The sequence below is a fragment of the Galeopterus variegatus genome, unplaced genomic scaffold, assembly GCF_000696425.1.
Source record: "Galeopterus variegatus unplaced genomic scaffold, G_variegatus-3.0.2 Scaffold3040, whole genome shotgun sequence".
NCBI classification, from domain to species: Eukaryota; Metazoa; Chordata; class Mammalia; order Dermoptera; family Cynocephalidae; genus Galeopterus; species Galeopterus variegatus.
Window position 1 is genome coordinate 210,681 of NW_007729151.1, and position 18,862 is coordinate 229,542.

Sequence of the window (18,862 nt, forward strand, 5' to 3'; positions counted from 1 at the left end):
GACAGAGAATGTTATAGCCTTGGTACCTAATAGATGTTTTGAAGTCTTAGAGCCAATTGCACAACAGATAAATACCCATTTTAACTCTAGCATCTCTCCTTGATAGAGCATTATGCTTTTTATATGTTTGTACTAGATTTTCTTCCTTTTCTAGATTATATCTAGAAATTCTCTTTATCAGAAAAATATATCCAACAATATATCCAACTTATTGAAAGATATCAAAATAATTAAAATACTGGGCCGGCCCGTGGCTCACTCGGTAGAGTGCGGTGCTGATAACACCAAGGCCACGGGTTCGGATCCTATATAGGGATGGCTGGTTTGCTCACTGGCTGAGCGTGGTGCTGACAACACCAAGCGAAGGGTTGAGATCCCCTTACCGGTCATCTTTAAAAAAAAAAATAATTAAAATACTGGGCCGGCCCGTGGCTCACTCGGTAGAGTGCGGTGCTGATAACACCAAGGCCACGGGTTCGGATCCTATATAGGGATGGCTGGTTTGCTCACTGGCTGAGCGTGGTGCTGACAACACCAAGCCAAGGGTTGAGATCCCCTTACCGGTCATCTTTAAAAAAAAAAATAATAATAATAATTAAAATATATTTCTTTGTAATAAATTTTGAAAATTTGAGGGTATTCATTTTAACCTATTGGCTGAGAAATATCCTCAAAAGAAGTGCTGTTCACAGCTCTATCTAAGAGACGCTAGGGAAGCTATGCATATCTAATGAGTATCAGACACTGATTGGAGACTGCTTTAAGCATCAGATTTTTACTTTAGTATCTTTCAAGTAAATAGTAGGAAATTTTTTGAAAGCTTTTGAAGGAATAAGAATAGGTTGTAAGAAATATAGGGCTGATTTTTAGCCCTGCATTTTACAACTAGAAGTACAATTTGTAGGAAAATTATAATTTATAAAAACTAGTTTTATAACCCAAAACGTTGATTGTCTTTACATAAAATACATTCTAACAAAATTATTGGAATTTCTTTGGCTTTTCAGATTGTTTTTACTGCTTGGAGAGCCATTTTTAGAAACACAAGTTTAAGAGTTACATCATGTACATGCATAAATATACCCAGGCATTTATGTTTATATATTGTCTGTATGCACATGAAAAACTTTTATGAATGTCTGACGTGTGAAAAAAATGAAAGTATTTTTAGTTGTTTATATTGGTTATTAAGCTGATAACATTTTCATTTCTAGGTTCACGTAAATCTACTTTTAATGGAAGCACGGATGCAAGCTGAACTTCTTTATGCTCTTCGTGCCATAACTCGGCATTTGACCTGAAGCATCACCCAGGGAAAATGTCATATATGTGTAAAGACCTTTTCACATAAGATATACATCAAAAGCTGTCTGTGATATAGCATCAAAAATTATCCAGTTCTCTAGTGTCAAAGTTTAGCTGTTTTTTGGGTTTTTGTTTTTGTTTTTTTTTTTTGCGGCTGTAATGTGCAATGATGTGTTTTATTTTTCTTGATGCTTAACATTACAACAATTGCAAAAATAATACTGAGGAGCACTACCTTGCTTTGTTTATAGTTGGATTTTTGGATACTTATCATAAATCATAAACCTGGTTTGTTAATGCTTAACTTCAGCGCTTTGGGGTTTGTGTGTATGTGTATTTTTTCTTTACCTTTTTTAAAAAAAAAATAAGGAAAGGCGCTTACAACCTGCTCAAGTAGTTTTCAGACATTGGCATTCAGCAAAGAATGACCTCCTCTGGCCATTCTAAAATTTTAATGTTGTGTCCTAAATCTGGTGGAGGAAAAGCATGCGCTGTTGAACCAAGCTGCTCACTGGACACATATTTGTGTCCTCAAGAGATTATTTGTCAGGCACTGTTTTGTTTGTTTGTTTTGTTCATTTTTTTTTTTTTTTTTACTGCTATTGGCGATAACGTGAAATGTGATACAGTCATTGTCCATAATTTAATGTGAAATTAATCATAATGAATTCTATAGCATGCTACTGAAATGCCAAATTCAGCTATTTTCTTTCTGTTCTAAAATGGAAGTTTCAGTTGTTCATATCAGTTGTATATATTAAAAGTGAAATTATGCACAATCCTTTCTATCACTGACAGTAATCCTCAGTCATCTTAAATAATAAGTGCTCACAGTGCTGCTTATGGTCCATTTAGTTGGCACATATAAACCTGTACCCACACAAGACTGACCAAAAATTTTCTTTGCACATTTTTCCTTTCTCATAGTTCTTTTCTATATTCTAGTAAGCAGTTGAAGGTTACTATGCCTATATTTTTTCCCATTAGGCTTTTAGAAATAATTTTCCATGTTTTTCTTATAATAGGTTAAACAGTTTATTATTCAAAGGAAAAAAATTGTGTTTCTATGCATTAATGTGATTGAACAACAACAAAAAAAGAGTGCAATATGTTCCAAAAAATTCTCAACTTTTCCCCTGTCATGTCACTGTGGAAGTGTCCTTTTAAACAGAGCCATAAAGAAATTTTGTTCAAATTTCTTTATTGCACAAGGTTTTTTTCAGTTTTACCTTACTGGGGTTAAACAATGTTCGTTTTATAATGCCAAAGCATTCCATTCCCCAGAAAAATCTCTTTGGACAACTGGTTAAAAAAAGATATCAAGTCAGAGGGGAGGAATAAGTGGCCAAAAAGTCACATTTTTGCATTGGTTTGTGTTGCTTGGTTAGACTATTTTCAGAGAGCACAACATTATGTGTTTATAGCTTTAATTTGTATTATGTTAACGAACCAGTGAAGTGCCTAAAGAGATGCTTACAACTATCCAGTAGGACACAACTGTACTGCTTAAACACTTTTTGGTTAATTAAGGGTGACTTGAATTTTACACATACGTGCTAATTTTAAAAAACATATATGTAAATTTTTTCATAGTAAATAATATAGTTAAAATTTTCCGTTATAGTTCCCACAGAGATTTCATTTTAAACTTACTCGCTATATGGGACTTTTTTCTCTCATGAAAGGATCATGGACTAACATTTTATTTGATCACTTTCCCCTTCCATTTATCATCCTGTTCTGGTACATTAGGTTGCTTTTCTTCAAATTTTGTTCCAGATAAGAAAACAAGGATGACTGTAAACCTATTAACATAAGGCAGTTCTACATTTTTAGGTTCCAGGATCTTGTTTGAAATCTTCCATGTGAGGAAAAAATTACTAATATTTTTGAAGACAGGGTGGTTTATTTAAAGAGGTTATTCAAAGAACTCATGCCAGGTCTCTTCTGTTTTGTTTATTGCATATATGATATGTTGATTTTGTTCAATATCACATTATATAGATATGTATTAACCACAAAGAAAGTATTTAGGAGAGTGGCGAAACATATGGCAACATGTGTCCATTTGACTTCCCTAACTTCAGAACTTTCAATTTGAGGATATCTTTTATTCTTGCATTTGTTTTTTTTAACTAGAATCCTTTCAATTAATAGTCTTGTATTTTCGTGCAGGTGAACTGTATTAAAGGATGAAAAATGATTTCTGTGTATTGAAAAGGAGGAGAAATTCTCACAGAACACCATATGAGCTTTAGACCAAAAGAGGAAACAAGGTTTAAGTAACTAAAATGGCCACTTAGTTTTTTGGGTTTTTTTCCTTAGAAATGTAAGTAGTTAGAGTTTGGATTATGGAAATATTAGTGCCTTTAATAGATCTCTTTCCTAGCAAAGTTTCTTTTTAGCTCAGCATTGATCTATCTCATCAATAATCAGGAAAATAAGTTGACTTGGAACTATAAACAAAAACAAAACAATGTATTTATGAACCTCAGTGAACCAGCCTAGAAAAATTTACTTCTGAAGGTGCTGAGGCACCTAAGATGCAGCATGCACAGCATTCCATGTTGTGAATACCATTTTACAACCAGTTTGCTGTTAACTCTCTTTATCCATTGCAAACTTGAAATTCTGATGCGGTTTTCCAGGGTGGTATTTTTTCAGAGTATTGAATTTACTACGTAGTAATTTATAGTATAGCTTTTTATATTAAGATGTGATATTTTTTAAAAAAGATATCTGGTTCAATTGGTATAGTGATGTCATTGTACGCTATGCTAATCTACACCTTGGGCTCACATTGTGCCAAACTTAAATGTGCACCTGTACATGAAAAAAAAGCACATGTGAATGTGAATTCTGTAATTCCTTGCCTATTATGTTAAAAGTAGTTTAATAATCCACTGATGTATATGCTTGAATAACATCTATTTACTTTGGAATTTAAAGTTTTCCAGTTTCAATGATAGTTCTTAATTTCTCAGATCACCTTATCAAAATACTCTCCCATCTGAAAATAAATCTATTTTCTAGCCCACTTGACTGTGGTAGTGGCCAGGCAGGTGCCTCACTGGATCCTTCAGACTAGACTTCCTCAAGTGAATTTGTGATAATTAAGGGAAAAGAGACTTTTGAGGTGGAACTAGGTATTACCTTCTTAACCTTTTTGAAATAAGTACATTGTCTTGGTCTCAGGAAGAATTTGTCCCATTTGGGGTACTTTTTAAGTAAAAGATGGCTAACATGTAATCTAGGGCATGGCCTTGGCCTTTAATTATAGTTTTAAAGCCAAATAACAGCAGAGCAACACAGGACTGTTTTTAGAACAGAAAACTCAATGTAAGTTTTATATCAAAGTCATGTAAGGTTTGAACCAGAACCCCTAATTGGATTGTTATAATGTCTCTTAAAAATTTTAAATGCTTCTAAAAGCTAATCAGTATTATTCTACAGCAAATTTTTTCTTTACCACCTTAGAAAGTTTTTTTTTTTTTAATTCAAAATCTTAGATTTTTATGCCGCAGCAAAATAAAATTATCAGCAAAGATCTGTACTTAAAATAGTTCACTACTTGTAGTGGAGAGTGCATGCATATATGATAGTAAGATTCTTTTAAACTCAAAGGACAGTTCATCAGGGAATAAAATAAATTTCAGTGCATGTTATAAAAATGGTTTGCACTGTGATAGCAAAATGAGGTTTTTGTTTTGTTTTATGCTGTGTTTTAAAGACTATTCTAAATCATTTCTCTGGGAAGCGAGACCTTAAACTCTTCTCTTTATCTAATAAGATTTTTCTTTCTTTTATGCAAAGCGATAGTAGTGCAGGAAGTAAAAAGTTTGCACCAATAATGCTATATAAATAGTATGTGAAATTGTTTTAGTAGTAAAATTTGATAGCAACCTGAAAGATGTGGCTTTTCTGTTCAGATCGAGTTTTAAGTTACCTAATTTGTATAATCAGAACCTATTCTAGGTGGCCATCATAAACTGTGTTTCCATGTTATATCCCTCTGGAGACTGAGAATCAAATTAAGTAATCTTTCCACAAAGCAGTACTGTAACATGAATGTATTTATCTCAGTCAACAGAACTTAAATGCCCACTGTACGAGAGGAGCTTATTTCAATGCTAATTTGGCTTTAGTTAGCAGTGTCTGCTCAGGTGAGACCTAGAACAAAAATAGGTGGGGTGAAATGGATCACAGAGGTAGAGGTATATATATCAAGGCAGAATCCTGTGAGGAAGAAAAAGGTTTCAGGAAACACATGGAACACAGTGCTGAGAATGTGGCTGTCCTCAGCATTATACACCTTAATGTAAAGGAAATATTTCCTGTGTGGAAGCTCCTGCCTGCATTCAAGTCCACCCTTTCCTATCTGCTTTCTCTTCCTCCAAGTGCCTCAACCTCCAAATGCTCACTCTCCTCCCCTTCCCTCAGCCCATCTTGGTCTGAATGCCTTTCACAATCCAAACCAAACATCACCAGCCACCTGCTGATAGTCACCAGCATTTACTTTTCTGAGTTACTTTTTCTCCATTCATTAAAAATATGGCTTTGTCCCAACTTTCTCTAAGCCCCTCAACCATTCAACTGTATTTTGGCTAACATTTGCCCTAGACATGCTACCAGATGTTATGCAGCATCATGTAATCTTGTCCACCTGATACAGTTCTACCCTTTACCCAGCTGCCAAAATATCTTGCTCTCCTCTACCTCATCCCCAAAGAGCCTGTAAATTCAGAGTATCCAACCTTTTCGTGGATTCACTCTCTGTTGTTCGGTAATACTACTTCCATATTTAAAATAAATCATAAAAGATTTTTGCCTTCTATCAAAGTAGGAATCTTTATATTTATACATGATACAGAAATTGAACTATTTCTATTGTGCAGAATTTAGTATTTAGCAGGATTTTAAAGTGATTGAATTGCCATCCTAACTTGAATCTATATTAGGTAATGAATACTGGTGTAAGTTCAAGTTATTTGAATGTAAACTTAAAATTCTCCAGCAATTCATATTGACCTGTAACCCTTCAGTGGAACAGGACATTTCTGGCATACAAATGGGGTGGTGTTTCAGACATTTATTTAATTAATATTGTTTGGACCTTGAAACACATTTCTAATAGAAGGGCTATGGTAAAGGGTTTTTAGATGATCTAACTGATTCACAGAAGCCCATTTGATTTGTAATATACCTAAAAGACCACAAAATTTGGCACGTAAGGATTTAATTGAGATTTCTTGGTTTGACTAAGACTCAAATACCCATTCCTACCCTGTTCTCATTGGGGGGAAATGTTCTATGGGATGAAAAAGGAATGCATTGACTTTGTAGTCTTTATTCCTTTAGCTGCACTTCAGGTATATCCAAATAGTATCATTAAGGAAGAGGAAATGCATAAAGGTGGAAGATACAGCAGTTCTTCCTCTAGCCAGTGTGCATTCAGTGTTGGTCATAGATGTAAAATTATGTCAGGTTTCTAACATGAGGCATGTTTATCTTCAGGTTGTCTGACTTGAAGATGAACCACCCTGTTTGATAGTATAGATTATTACTATCTGATGGTATTTAGATGTTTTCCATCTTACTCATGAACAACCCAACCTGATAGCAGTGCCCAACAGATGCCTCTAAAGGCCAGGACTGAATGAATGGCCTAGTTAAAAAATGAGACTTAATAATGGAGACTGAAGAGATGGTTTTTATTAAATCATATGTCATGGAGTATTTATTCTAACTTTAACTTAATTATGACTACACTACCATGAAGTACAGAATTGAAAAAGCAAAAATATAGGGGAGAAAAGAAAAGAATGAGTATGTCTGATTCTTTTGAATACTTGTGGAAATCTTTAAAATAATGCAGTGCATACCATAAAATAGCCTTTAGAACAAATACCCCATTTTACAGCTCATAGAACATCAAACACTAGTAAGTCTAAATATGATAAATATAGCTTGTTATGTAAATTTTGATACATTTATCTATTTTCTTGCACCCCTCAAGTTAACTGCTTAAAAATGAATGTATAATTTCTATAGAAAAAATATCAAAAAGGGAGAGAGAAACTCTGGACTTCAGTGTTAAAATACTGTTCACGAATCCTGATTAGTTAAGTAAATGCATTACAATGCTTATGGAATAAAACTAATTATATATCTCTTTCTTAAATTAATCAATCTTTACAAATTTTCAACTGTCTCTCCCAAGTCTGACAAGAAAAGATCAAAAGGTAGGATAAAGGAAATATATCAGTTGGGTGGCCAAGAAATTTCCTTTGTAATGTTTAGAGACAATTTTCTCCTTTCTGACTTTTACTAGTTCTATGAAATAAAAGTTAAAAGTTAAATGGTACCCTTGTTCATCAAGGAAACTGATCCAAATTCTATGTCTAGTGCAAATATTTCCTTAGCATTCATATGTCTTCTCTGGAGAGAAAATACAATTTTCCCCTTCCTCTTTCTCTTTACATTTACTCTTTTCAACCCCAAATAAGATAGACATGCAAAGCAAACCACAAGCCAGTTTGGCATTTTCTCAATGCTAATGGAATAGGCACATCCACATGCACAGTCTGAGCAAGGTAAAAAAAAAGAACCCTGTCAGGTCAACTTGGAACATTGCCTTGCTACTTGGATTAGCTCCTTCAAACCTGAAAATAACTTTCCTGGTCATGGAAGAACTGGATGTATCCTTTAACTTATGAAATAGGATTTGAACTTGAAAACTCTTTTTTTTTTAATCCTGAATTTGCAGGGCAGCTACATAATGAATGTATATATTAAGACTTTGTAGCTGAATTGCACATGAAATCAGATTGCCAACTTCTTGACTTTCAATTTTAGACATCATTTTATTCTTAAGTTGTGAGCGATATATGTAGCATGCTGTGAAATGTCTCTTGTAGTTCTTTCATCCATCAGTATTAATACAGAATTATCTTCTGCGTTCCTTGGTACTTTTTATTCAATGTAATCAGAAGCTGTGATGTTTTGCCTTTGTAGTCCTGTGCTTTGTTACTGTAATTTTTTTTTTAATGAAGCACATGACTTTGGACTAATGTAAGGCGGATGACATGATTTTTAAGACTGCTATATAAGTCTCTTACTCTATAGGGTTTTAAATTAGAATAAGCTTTTATCAAATAGATCATTGATACAATTTAGAATTCACACAAGTTTCAGTGTCAAATGGCGATCTTATATTTATAGTTTCAATTCTGAAAATCGCAAACCTATTAAACGGCCACTTTAAACTTGTTCTGGCAAACCAGACCCTGCTGTAGATATAGTGTAAGGTAGTTAACCATATAAGCCTTTTCAACTCTTAACACCCTCCACATGAGTCAGCAGTTAAGGAGCTTATGGAACCCATGAAAGCTTTTCCTATGTATAACTAGGTTTTACTTAAGTTGCTGATTTTACAATTCTGACTAAAGCTGACCTAAATGGATCAGTTTATGTGTAATATTCTAGTGCTTTAATTCCTCTTTTTTTTTTTTTGGAGGGATGATTAATATTTGAACAGATGCAGAAGGAACTGTAAGTCAAGACAAACGCATTTGAAATAAAGGAACTGTGTATTAACGTGTTAACAACAATTCATGACTGCACTTTTTATGACATTTTGAAAATCTATTTATAGGTACAGAACAATGGGTTTTGTTAAACTGTATCACATTTATACTTGCAGAAATTTATTTCATTGTTATTAGTAGGAATTTTGTTGGTTCAATAAAATTGGCAAAACTGAGCCCAATCATTTGCTTGCTTTATTTATTTATATTAGAGTAGCATTCTTGCCTAGATTTTTTTTGCTTGATTATTGAGACATGCATGTTCTGAAAGACAACAGAATTTCCTAATTTTTTCCTTGACCCACAATTTTCACGTGACATTTCTTATGATCACTTGATATTGCATTAGTGGAATACTGCAATAGTGCAAAATGTACAGTTATTATTGTTACTTTTAAAACATAAATTGTGATCTCAGCAAGATGCAAATTAACTTTATTATTATTATTAACCAAAATAGTAATTAGAATGGGGAAAGGGGCATTGAACATGGGGTCAGAGCCTGGTTTCGAAAACCTATTTTTTTCACATTCTCCTCGGTTTCAATCTTGGAAGTAATTTAATCTCTCTGAACCTTGTAATTTAATATCTATGAACCTTGATTTCCGCACCACAATCTGGGGAGAGTAATACCTACTTGAGATGATTGTATAAGAATTGGATGCAATGTACTCATGTATTTGAAATATACAGCACAGTAATGAGTTTGAATGGATAAACTAGAAAACCCAGAGAATAGTGTTGTTTCTAAATGAAATAAAGTAGGAAGGAGAATTAATGGGGAAGGGAAGATTATACATGTGTAATATGAAGTGATGGTAAGACTTCCAAGTGGAAATGTAAGCGGCTCCTGGAAGGATGTAAGGGGTGTATAAAGGCTTTTGTGCAAGGTTTTCCAAGGAAAGTTGTGATTTTTCATTTCCCTTAACTCACTTATTACGTAAAAATTCATCCCAAGGGCAGGAGCTCTTGCTTTGTGTTATATATCCTGCTGTAATGGGAGATCAGCAGAAACTAGCCTTTGATTAGAGTCTGTCTTTTTCAATAATATGCAACCTTTGGGGGAGATAAAGGACAGGGCACATTGGACCAAACTCAGCCTACACCCCAGCCCTCCCACAAGTTCTCCCCCCAATTCAAAAGCCTGCTTTTTAACAGTAATTCCCTATGAATTTATTAACAACTTTGAGTCATTTCTTAAAAGTGAAATAATACTCCATGTTTATGTATGTGCTTTGTCTTTTCACATATATGATCTCACTGCATCCTTGCAATAACTTTGAAAAGAACTGATATCTTGAGGAAATTGAGTCTTAGAAAGCTTTGCTTGCCCAAGGTTTGGCACCTAGAACTGGCACAGTGGGGATCTGAACTTCAGTCTTTCTGATATCATTTTGTATGAGGGTACTTCAAAAAGTTCGTAGAAAGATTCATATTTTTTAATTGTATTTTTCCAATGACTTTTTGAAATAACCTCATATATTGAATTCCACTACCTTAGTAAAATAAATGACGATGCTATCTACATGACGTTTTACTAAAAAGTGAAAGGGTAACCCATGCTGTAAACAAGAGGTTAGATAACTTTCCTTTCTCGTTAACTTGCTACTTTCTTAATTTTAAAAAATAGATTTTCTCTCCTCCAGTCCTAAATGGACCTTTTGATTTAAAAGATAGTCCCTGTAAATTTAAAGTCTAAAAATTTCTCCCAAGACAACACTGAGCCTGATCCTAAAGAAAATTGAGAAATGCTTAAAACTGTGTTGCATTTTTGGTTTTAGGACCATTCTACTATATGGTGAAAGTTATGAATTCAAGTCCAAGTTTTTAATGCATGTATCTTTCTAACATGGGCTTCCCTTTCTGTGAATTAAGAAGAAAGTCAACCTCAGAAAATATCTCTTCTCCCAGAATCTTACATACCTGACATGTTTCAAAACACAGGTGAGCCCAAACCTTTCCATGAAACTCTCTAAAAGGAATTTGAGGCAAGAATTCCTAATACTCTGTCTTGCACTGGCCTGCTCCTAGAATAAACATAAACAAATCCTTCATCTTCACATCAAGGTGAAATTCAGGAAAACTCTCCTGATTACAGTACTTCTTAACACCCATTGACTCTCTCCTTTATTTGCTAAGAAGAATGTAGCACATGCCTCTTACATGCCCCTTCACAATCACCTTGACCCATCTCTCACTCCTGCGCTGGTGCTGTGACAACCTGCAGGCTTTAGCCAGATTTTTACAGGTACAGCTCTTACGGTGCTGGACTGCTTACTCCTGGTTTCCTGCCCTGGGGCTTCATAAGTGCTTGTGGTAGGATGCCAGAGGGAACTGTTTTTCCACTAACATGCAGCATCAGAAATGCAGGGAATTACACTGCTTAACCCATGACCAATGCTTTCTCATCCCCCAAGCCATAGTTTTGAGAATCATAGGGCCTGGTGGGATTGAGTACTGGTTCAACTCTATCAGTTTTCCATCCTATCCTATTTCACTTCCCTTATCTTCTACTCCTGCTCCCTCAGTCTCAAATAAACCTTGGTCTCAGACTTTGCATCCAGGGGAACCCAGGCTAAGGCAGGGCAGTCCAGGGAGAAATCTCAGCTCCACTATTGCTACCTACCTGGCCTTGAACAAGTTAATCTTGTGGTTTCTTAGTTTCCTCATCTGTAAAATGCACAGAACAGTAATAAGAAAGAAGACAGCTCTTGTCTTTTGGAAGGAGGAAGTGTGGATAGGAAGAGGGTAAGATAGGCATGGGTCGGGCACAGAAAATAATGAGGTAACACCTTATACATGGGGTCATAAAAATAGCCATCATTTATCAGGAACCGTCTAAATGTTAGGAACTTTAAATGCAGTGCTTTTTTATAGTAACCCTGCAGGTAGGTATTAGTCCCATCTTTGAGAATTAAGAAAAATAGACTTAGCAAAATTAAGCACCTTGTCTAAGGTGAAACAGTAAGTGAATGATAGAACTGTTCTCAGATTTGTCTAATTTTAGTTGCTATTCTTTTTCCTCTATGTCACATACAGGAAAATAGTGCACTTTTGTTGTCATCAATGAAAGTTTTTAAAACAGGTAATAGTTAAGCAGACACTTGTAAGATTGCTAAGATTTGGATTCACAGAAACTGAGAACCATCACATTGTAGGTAGAGGGGACAGAGGGAGCAAAAATCCAGAGTGTGATGTTCAGGGGCATATGTTCACATTGGAAGATAAATTTGGAAAGTGTAGTTTGGTCAGACTGTGTAGGGTCTAAAAGGCAGATTCATAGTGGATCCATTTTCAGTGGATCTTTATCACAATGATGTGTCTTACTTTGAAACAACAGTATGTCCTTGACCACCAGAACCTGACTAGAATTTCAGGGCAGCATAGAAACAGGATCTCTTTGGGGCATTTGGGAAATTTCTGAATATCTTAAATAACTTTTTGAACTTTTTCCCCCTTGATGATGTACTCCATGGTAAAGTATTAGATTCTCAAAGAAAACTATTGACATATGAGGCCTTACCTTCCCATGTGTGTGCACACCGACTCTTTTGATACCCAGGACCACTATGATAGCCTTCAGAACTTTATGCCTTCTAACTACACATTACATAAACAAAGTTTAAGTAATGAACACACTTGGTTGTTTGTATAAATGTCCCCAATTAATGTCCCCCTGCATCCATACCCTTGGGGATATGACTTTGCAACTTCTCTAATCAAGAGATAGAGTATATTTCCCCACTGCCTTGAATCTGGGCTCATCCTGTGACTTGGATTGACCAATAGAATGCAGTAGAAGTGGCATAGTATAAGTTGCAGGTCCAGGCATTAAGAGACCTTACATGCCTCCACTCTCTCTCTCAGAACCCTGCCATGCCTGGGCTAGACCACTGGAGAATGAGCCACCTGGAGCAAACTGAGTTGTCCCAGGTGTTCTGGCCAAGGCCTCAGACGTGAGAAAGCCTATCCAAGACCAGTAAAGTCAACTATCCTACCTACAACTGACACAGACTTATGAAATTGCCCTGTCAAGCCCAGTTCAGATCAGTAGAATCACCCAGCCAACCCACCCACTCATGAGCAAGACTCAATATTTATTGCTGTGCACCCTTGAAGTTTTCTGGTTGTGTCATACAGCACTGTTGTGACAATAAATAACTGGTATAATGTAAATGCTGGAGGTGGCCAGCACTTGATCCATAGAGAATCTGGATTGGAAAATTCCTTCCTTATGATGATAGTCTTGAATAGTCTTAGGGAGTTTCATTTATATATCTAAACCAGTGTCAATGAAGTCAGAAACTTAATAATCAGTGCTTTGCTCATTTCTGTTCTAAGAATGTTCATCTTTGTGGGGTTGAAATAAATCACATTCCCATTAAGCTTGTTTTAGATCTTTATCTTCAATATTTTGGACCCTAAGCATGACTGTACCTATAACTGGACTGATGAGTTTAGAGCAGAAATACTCAAACTTTAGAGTAAGGATCAGTGACCATGATGGTTGATTTGGGGTATCAACTTGACTGGATCAAGGGATACCCAGATATCTAATAAAGCATTAATTATTCTCAATGCTTCAGTGGGCACTGAGCCTATCTCTCTCCTGCTGAAAGGGAAATCTAGGTAGTTTGGCATTTGATTAGAATGTAAGGCTGTCTGTGAGGATGTTTCCAGAGGAAATTGGCATGTGAATCAGTGGACTGAGTGGGGAAGATCCACCCTCAATGTGGATCCAATAAGGTGGGAGCCCAAATGGGACAAAAAGATGGAGGAAGGGCAAATCTTTGCTTTCTCTTCTAGAGCCAGGGTGCCCTTCTTCTCCTGCCCTTGAGGTTCAGAACTCCAGGTTCTCTGGCCTTTGGACTCCAGGACTCATGCCTGTGGCCTCCTGACCTCTCAGATCTTTGGCTTTGGACTGAGAGTTACAGCATTGGCTTCCCTAGTTCTGAGGCTTTTGGATTTGGACTGAGCCTTGCTACCAGCTTCCCTGGTTCTCCAGCTTACAGACAGCCTATCATGGGATTTCGCAGCCTCCATTATCACATGAGCCAATTTTCTTAATAAATCCCTTCTCCTCTCATCAATACTGGGGAACTTGTTAAAAATCCGGATTCATAGAGCCACCCCCAAAGATTCTCATCTAGCAAGTGTGGAGCAAGGACCAGGAATTTCCAATTTTGTAAAGAGTCCTGGATAACTAGGGAACATGGTCAGACTTTGAGGCAAAACAGATTATAAGAAGAGCTTTCCATTTCTCAATATGGTAAAACTTCAAGTACACACCACAAAGGAATAATGGAAGGCTGTGAAAAGAAAAAAAGAGAAAACAAAATCACAGAAAGACAAGTGAACACAGAAAGTAATCATGAAATATGAATGGAGGGTGGAGGTAGGGGAGGACACAAGGAAAACCTTTTTCTCCTGGCTTTTTGGTGACAGTTCCTGGTACACTTTTATTGCTACCTCAAATGGAACTTAAGCCAAATTAATAGTTCTCCATCATGTTTCACCTAGAATCACCTGAGGACTTTAAAAAATACTGATACTTGAAAACCAACCCTCCCCGCTGAAATTCTGATGTAGCAAATCCAAGGTGCATTTAAAGTGCATAAATCCAGGACCTTTGGTTTGAAAAGTTCTCCAGGTGATTCCAATGCATGGCACATTTTGAGAACCACTGAGCAAAATTGTGTTATTAATCTCACCAAATAGATATCTTCCTAACAATGGAAAGAATTGCAGCTCTGTTTTACCATACTGGCCTGCAGGCAGAATGGAGAGAAGACGGTTGGATTAGGCAGGGAAAAATTCCCAGGTGTTTCTAAGACATCCTTAGGGTGGAGTCTCAGAAGTGCTGCGCAGGTGAAATAGAAACATGCTCCCATTTCACATGACCTCTAGGGAGAAAAGTCAAGTGCCCATGCTTGTTAGTGAGCAGAACACTTCTGCCTACTGAAGTCATTCTAGATTCTGTATTTATATGCACTGTGTGCACTTGATACTGTGGTATATGGGCTACATCATATTTTTCGTAATCATACTTCTCTATATAACTTCGCAGTTACGAATGCTTACCTGGTATTTCAGATATTTCTCGAATGCATGGATCCCATGTGACAAGCAATATTTCATGAAAATAAGAACTAGGGGAATTCTTTAAAAACTAAATGTAATATGGTAGATTACAGCTAAACTGTGATTATCAGACCTTCAATGTGAGCATCAGAATCTACAGCAAAGCTTGTTAAAAATAGACGTTCCTGGAAAGCACCGTGACTTGCTGAATCAGAATGGGAGGGAAGGAGCTCATACAATTTCCCTTTTTACAAGCTCCCCAGACAAATTTTAATGCACTCAGCACCACACCAGTCTCCTTTTGGAAACCAAATGTCTTTTGGGAGCAGCCTCTCTTAGACAACGTTGTCCACAGTCGCACAGCCTTAAATCCACTTTGGCTGCCTACACCCTCCCTCTATGTTCATATAAAACTGGGAAACCAAAGAAGGTTCACGATGTTATTAAAGCAACAAATCAAATGGAATCCAGAAGAAGTGACATCAAAGATGGATTTCCCCATGGTGAGAATGAACTCCCCATCACAAACCTGCTGGAAACTCTTTCTTGAATAGAAACTACTGAAATGGAATTTCTCAAACAGCAAAAACACTCAATGCTCTTGATGCACATTTCTGGATTGCTTTTCAGAAAGGTTATGCCAGTTTACACCCCTACCCACGTGCACAGAATGCCCCTGGTCACAGGCACTGCAGACAAACTGCATCTCCTTCATAAATTTGTCCTATGCTGTCTGTGGTGAGATGAGATAGAAATACTCTGTGGTTGGACCAAGGACTAAGTGAGGGGCAGGGCTCAGACAGCCATGGACTTCGGAGCAAGAGAGAAGGATTCTTGCCATTGAAGAAGAGATTCTAAGTGGTTTTCAAGAGAAGTGTGGCTGCCCAGCCTGGCCAGGGTGTGATGCTCCTGAGGTCTTTAGCACAGGGTGGGGGGGATGCCTCCATCAGAGCAATCCCTTTCAGAAGCAGCCCCTCTAGGGGGTCCCTGGGGAGGGCCCCCAGATGGAGTGCAGGAAATAAGGGAGGGTAAGAGATCAAAAGGGGAGGGGCAAAGTGCAGAGCTTCAGAAGACCCTCACTCTAACTTCAGGCATCAAGGGTAGCATATAGCAGTGAGGGAGCTGAGTTACCCCTTATGCTCTCTCTTTCAGCTTCCTGGTGCTGTTACCGTGCTGCTAGCTGCTCAGGGCTGTGCCTACCCCACTTTTTCAAAAGGAACATGCTCTTTCTTGTCTGAGAATGGTGGATTCTAACCAATTCCTTCCATTGAGTATCTTCTGTGTAAAACAGGATTATTCTGTAAATGGAACTCTTTCTACAGTTCTGGCTGTAGCCCCGAAAGGATTCAGGAGATGAAAAAGTGTTCCCATATTCCAAAGTGAAATGTTGGCTCTTGTATTTAAGACTTGGCAAAAGCAGCGATTTCAAACCTGCTTTGTGACCCACACCTCAACTCTGCTCCTGGCTATAAAAGAGTTGAAGAGCTAGGAGGAAAGAGTTGTGCTTTGGGTCCCAACTCCCTTCAAGGAGATCGTTCTGAGGGATTTATACATATCTTGTCGAGTTTAGGGAATGCCATAGCCTGGTGTTCAACTGTACTCTGAAGGAAGGCACACAGTCCAAACTGTGGCTTGAGCTGCCCACGTTGGCAGGCCAGCCCAAGTGAGAGGGCAGCCACAAAACAATTGCCCTTCCAGCCTGTGGCATGGCATGGATGTCTGAGCAATCATAGGCCAAGAGAAGACCTTGGAGGGTAACCAGACTGGAGCTACTTTGAAGGGATATGTCCAAGAGGGAAGACTGAGAGAGTGAGGTGCCCAACCCCCACAAACACAAAGGCTGGAGGCTGGGGATCACAAGAGGTCAGCCAGAGAGCACATCTCCCCAGTCAGCCTACTTTATGTTCTAGGCTATGCAGGGCTTTAAAGCCCATGCAAAGGATGTTGGCTTTTACTGTAAGAACAATGGAAGCTATAACAAAGTGTTCAATAATGTGTGTATGTTTGTGTGCAGTGGGGGTAATGATAGTGACATGATCAGAGTTGCATTTCAAGGACACTCTGGCTGGAGCATGGAGAGTGAAGGGGAATTAGAATAGAAGTGGAAAAGCTCATTAATCCGCCAGTCAGTGAAATGACAGAAGCTGCTGTGAGGCACCCTCCTGCAAGAATGCACTTACACACCACTTGTGCAGAAAAGGGCAGTTTATTCACTCCAGCTGGCCAGCGACCATCTCTCAAGGAGCAACCAAGGGAGAACGGCCCTGGGCCTTGGTCTTATGGGGTTTTTAAAGGCAAAAACCACATCCCGTTGGCACATGGGTTTGTCCAGGTGCACAAAGCAAGCTAGGTAGCTAGGTTACAGAAGCCAAGAATGAGCCATTAGAGCAATCAAGCATACAAATTTTCATTGTGTATGGCTCCTGTTCCCATGTAATAAAGTTCCCTGTGTATGGCTCCTGTTTCTATGTGATAGTTTTTATTTCTATGAGAAGGTCAACAGTTTCTTATGCAGAAAGGGGGTGTAGTCTGCAGGTCAGAAGGGGGTAAAATGGAGTTACTTAGGTTAAGCAAGCAATTCTACAGAAGCAGATAGCATACATTATGAGGGTAAAGGGAGCTTTATTTCACAGCCAGACTAGGATCGGGACTGCAGAGATGGTGAGAAGTAGATGGAGTTAAGATAGGCAAGAAGTAAAAATGGGCGCGTCTGAGTGATTGGCTTGGGAGGAAGGAAACAATAAGGAGGATGACTTCAGTTCCTGGCTTGCCCATATTGCTACCTGATAAAGCCATTTATTCTGAGAACATTGGAAAGGGACCAAGTTCTAGAGAAAAGACTATGTGTATTGCCCTGGTAACTGGAATTTGAGGTACCTTTAACGAAGATGTCCAGTAGGGTAATTGAAGCTTTATACATGGGTGAGATGGCTTAGGAAAAAGAGTGAGAGATGAAGGCAACCTAAGAACTAGGCTTGAGGAACACCAACATTTAAAGGCCAGAAGAGGGGGCCGGCCCGGTGGCGCACTGGATAAGTGCGCCGCTTGGGAAGCGCGGCGGCGCTCCCGCCCGAGGGTTCAGATCCCACATACAGACCGGTTCCCGCTCAGACCGGTTCCCGCTCACTGGCTGAGCGGGGCGCGGGAGCAACACCGAGGGTTGCAATTCCATTGCCGGTCCCCGGTCCGGTACGGGGGCGACACTGAGGGTTGCGATCCATTGCTGGACACAGAAAAAGACAAAAGACAAAAAAAAAAAAAAAAAAAAAAAAGGCCAAAAGAGGAGAGTGCACCAGTGCCAGTGAAGGAGGTGGAAAAGTCACTGTCAATAATGCAGAAAAAAAGACCATGAGCCACATCTGTCCTCGGTGCTAGCTACAAGTGCAGAGAAAATAGACTTGGTCCCTGATGACATGGAGCTTACAGTCAGGGGGAGGAGGCAGGGGCAGTACACAAGTAAACCACAAAATTATAGAACTACAAACTGAAGTGAATGTTATAAGGAGAGAGGGAATAAGAGAGAACTGTGGGGCAGGGAAGGGTTCTCCACAGATCACCTGATCTGCATTGAGATGCTAATGAGGGGCAGCTGTCCCAGAGTAAATACCATGGGATCCGAGGTGATTCCTTCAACCTCTGGCATTGAAGACAGCACAGTGCACAGTAAACAGAAAAGTGTTTAGAGAATGGGGATTCTCTGGTGCCTGTTGTCTGCTTCCCCACTGGGGTTCTGTTCTTCCCTCTCCAGCTATTTCCCAGGAAGTGCAGGGGACCCACTGACTAAGTGTCTTTGATAAGTGAGTATCTCCCAAAAGAAGGGGAGAGCACCTGCAGAATCAACCCAGGACAAAAAAAAAGCCCAGCTAGCCATAAATAGGTAGGAGAGAAGC

General features: G+C 38.3%; 1 protein-coding gene across 1 annotated transcript in view; it reads left to right on the forward strand.

The window, feature by feature from the left end:
• Positions 1 to 9,073, forward strand: part of SESN3 (sestrin 3) — a 79,672-nt gene extending 70,599 nt beyond the window's left edge. The window contains exon 10 of the mRNA XM_008583785.1: positions 1,215 to 9,073. Coding sequence (XP_008582007.1) covers positions 1,215 to 1,301 — 87 coding nt within the window. The 3' untranslated portion in view covers positions 1,302 to 9,073. The remainder of the gene's footprint in view (positions 1 to 1,214) is intronic.
• The last annotated feature ends 9,789 nt before the right edge of the window (positions 9,074 to 18,862 follow it).